This window comes from Mastomys coucha, chromosome X (assembly GCF_008632895.1).
Source record: "Mastomys coucha isolate ucsf_1 chromosome X, UCSF_Mcou_1, whole genome shotgun sequence".
Lineage (NCBI taxonomy): Eukaryota > Metazoa > Chordata > Mammalia > Rodentia > Muridae > Mastomys > Mastomys coucha.
In genome coordinates, this window is record NC_045030.1 from 104,426,396 (window position 1) to 104,429,800 (window position 3,405).

At 41.1% G+C, this 3,405-nt stretch overlaps 1 protein-coding gene across 2 annotated transcripts in view; it reads right to left on the bottom strand.

Annotated features, from left to right (window-relative positions):
• Positions 1 to 3,405, bottom strand: part of Abcb7 (ATP binding cassette subfamily B member 7) — a 128,201-nt gene that overhangs the window by 44,690 nt on the left and 80,106 nt on the right. The window contains exon 4 of one of the 2 annotated variants that reach the window (XM_031366313.1): positions 708 to 827. The exons of the other annotated variant lie outside the window; for it this stretch is intronic. Within the exon in view, the coding sequence (XP_031222173.1) occupies positions 708 to 827 (120 nt within the window). The remainder of the gene's footprint in view (positions 1 to 707; positions 828 to 3,405) is intronic. 2 annotated transcript variants of the gene reach the window in all.

A 3,405-nucleotide genomic window follows, 5' to 3' on the forward strand; every position in this document is an offset into this window, starting at 1 on the left:
TTACTATATTAATCCTGCCAATCCATGAGCATGGAAGATCTTTCTATCTTCTGAGATCTTCTTTGATTTCTTTCTTCGGAGACTTGAAGTTCCAGAGACAAACTATGGAGCAGAGACTGAAGGAAGGACAATTCAGAGACTGCTCCACCCGGGAATCCTTCCCATATTCAATCATCAAACCCAGACACTTGTGGATGCCAGCAAGTGCTGGCTGACAGGAGCCTGATATAGCTGTCTCCTGAGAGGCTCTGCCAGTACCCTACTAATACAGAAGTAGAGGCTCACAGCCATCCATTAGACTGAGCACAGGATACCCAATGAAAGAGCTAGAGAAAGAACCCAAGGACAAACAACAATATGAACTAACTAGTACCCTCAGAGCTCCCAGGGACTAAACCACCAACCCAAGAGTACACATGGTGGGACTAATGGCTCCTGCTGCACATGTAGCAGAGGATGGCCTAGTTGGTCATCAATGGGAGGAGAGGCCCTTGGTCCTGTGAAGGTTCTATGCCCCAGTGTAGGGGAATGCCAGGGCCAGGAAGCGGGAGAGGGTGGGGTGGTGAGCAGGGGGTGGGGGGAGGTTATAGGGGCTATTTCAGAGCAGAAACCAGGAAAAAGGTAATCATTTGAAATGTAAATAAAGAAAGTATCTAATAAAAAAGAAAGAAAAAGTTAAGATATGTTTTAACAAAACATATCCTTACCTTTGCACCACCCAAAAATCCCAGGGAAATGGCAACTCTGGCTCGTAGATCTGGCCTGTCTTTAGGCCACACATAAGAAAACATGGCTTTAATGATTTTTCTAGTATCAACGTCCTTTAACTGTTGAAAGAGAGAAAACAAAGCAGTAAGTAATGCCATTTCAAATGTAAAAAAATTTCCCTATATTATAATATTATAGAATATTCATTCATTCATTTGTTCATAAATTTCTCTGTTTCTCACTCTCTGTCTCTGTCTGTCTGTCTGTCTGTCTCTCTCTCTCTCTCTTTCTCTTACTCTCTCTTTCTCTCTGTGTGTGTGTGTGTGTGTGTTGGTGCTTGCAAGACAAAGCATGCATGTGGAAGTCAGAAGATAAAAATTTCAAGAATCGGTTCTTCATTTCTACCAAGCAAGCTCCTGGAAATGATCTCAGGTTCTCAGTTTGGCAGCAAACACCTTTATCCATTGAGTAATCTCACTAGGTATAATCAAAATTTAGTAATGTAAAATTATATAAAAATCTAGGAAGTACATGAAAACATTGCAAGTATCTACTTCTGAGAACTTCTGCTAAAAATAATAAAACTACTGTGTTCTAAGTTGTACCTATTTTTCTGAAAAATCTTTAGAATCTGTCAGTGTCTTTCCATTTCCAATCACTAATATAATCCAAGTTATCATAATTCTTAGGAAAAAATACCCCAAACCATTGTAATAGCCTCCTAACTTATCTCCCTGTATTCAGTCTATTCTGTATCTAGTAAGTTTATCTGATAATCAAAGGCGCCTTTTCTGTATTCTCTCATAGACAATGATTCCGTTCTTTGAGAGGATCTACTTCAATCAGAAACTACATACATAGTGCTAGCTAGTATTAGGTAAAGAGACCTGCCACCAAAGTTAATGAAATTTGATTTATCCCTGAAATCTGCATAGTTAAAGGAGAACTATTAACCTTTGCAAGTTATCCTCAGATCTTCCCAGACACACCACTGCATACATGACCCCAAATAAAAAAATAAGTAGACAAGGAGGTGTTTTTTTAAAATGTCACCATCGGTTACATAGAATCCACAGCCAGTCTGGGATACTTGAAACCCAGTAAGAAAGGAGGGAGGGAGGGTAGGAAGGTAAAGGATGGACCAACAGGAAGAGAGAGAAAAGAGGAGGGAGAAACTGTGTGTGTGTATGTGTGTATAGCAGTACAATTATTTGACATCTGCTTCTACGAGAACACAAATTCCATTTTAACATTAACTCTATTTTGTATTCAAAGATATAACTTAATACCAAATGGAATAGCTGGCATGTCAATACTGAATGAAGAATACATGAATGAAGAATACATATTCAAACATATACTTTATTTTTTTAAATTTTTGTCTCATTTTCCTTTTTTATTAGGTATTTTATTATTTATATTTTAATTGTTTTCCCCTTTCCAGGTCTCCCCTTTGGAAAGCCCTATCCCATCTCCCTCCCCCTGCCTCTATGAGGGTGCTCTCCAACCCATAGACTCCTGTTTTCTTGCCCTGGCATTCCCCTACCCTGGGGCATTGACCACCCTCTGGCCCAAGGGCCTCTCCTCCTACTGATGTCCAACAAGGCCGACTTCTGCCACATATGCGGACAGAGCCATGGGTCCCTCCATGTCTATGTACTCTTTGGTTAGTGAACCAGTCTCTGGGAGATCCAGGGGGTCTGGCCAGTTGACACTGTTGTTCCTTACATGGGGTTGCAAACCCTCTCAGCTCCTTCAGTCCCTTCTCCAACTCCTCCATCGGGCAACCTGTGCTCAGTCCAGTGGATACCTGTGAGAATCTACCTCTATATTTGTCAGGCTCTGGAAAAGCCTCTCAGGAGAAAAGTCATATCAGGTTCCTGTTATCAAGAACTTCCCAGCATCCACAATAGTGTCCAGGTTTGGTGTCTGTATATGGGATGGATCCCCAGGTAGGGCAGTCTCTGGATGGCCTTTCCTTCTGTCTCTGTTCCACAGTTTGTCTCCATATTTCCTCCTGTGAACATTTTGTTGTCCCTCTTAAGAAGCACATCCACACTTCCTTTGTCTTGGACTTCATATGGTCTGTAAATTGAATCTTGGGTATTCCGAGCTTCTCTTGGGCTAATATCCACTTATCATTGAGTTAATACCATTGGTGTTCTTTTGTGAGTGAATTCCCTCGCTCAGGATGACATTTTCAAGTTCCATTTGTATGAAAATTTCAGGAAGGCATTGTTTTTAATACCTGAGTTGTATTCCGTTGTGTAAATATACCACATTTTCTGTATCCTTTCCTCTGTTGAGGGACATCTGGGTTGTTTCCAGCTTCTGTCTATGAACATAGTGGAGCATGTGTCCTTATTACATTTTGGAGCATCTTCTGGGTATATGCCCAGAAGAGGCATAGCTGGGTAGTACTATGTCCAATTTCCTGAGGAATCACCAAACTGATTTCCAGAATGGTTGTACCAGCTTGCAATCCCACCAGCAATGGAGGAGTGTTCCTCTTTCTCCAAATTTTCACCAGCATCTGTTGTCACCTGAGTTTTTGATCTTACCAATTCTGACTGGTGTGAGGTGGAATCAAAGGTTGTTTTGATTTGCATTTTCCTGATGACTAAGGATATTGAACACTTCTTTAGGTGCTTCTCAGCCATTCGGTATTCCTCAGTTGAGAATTCTTTGTTTAGCTCT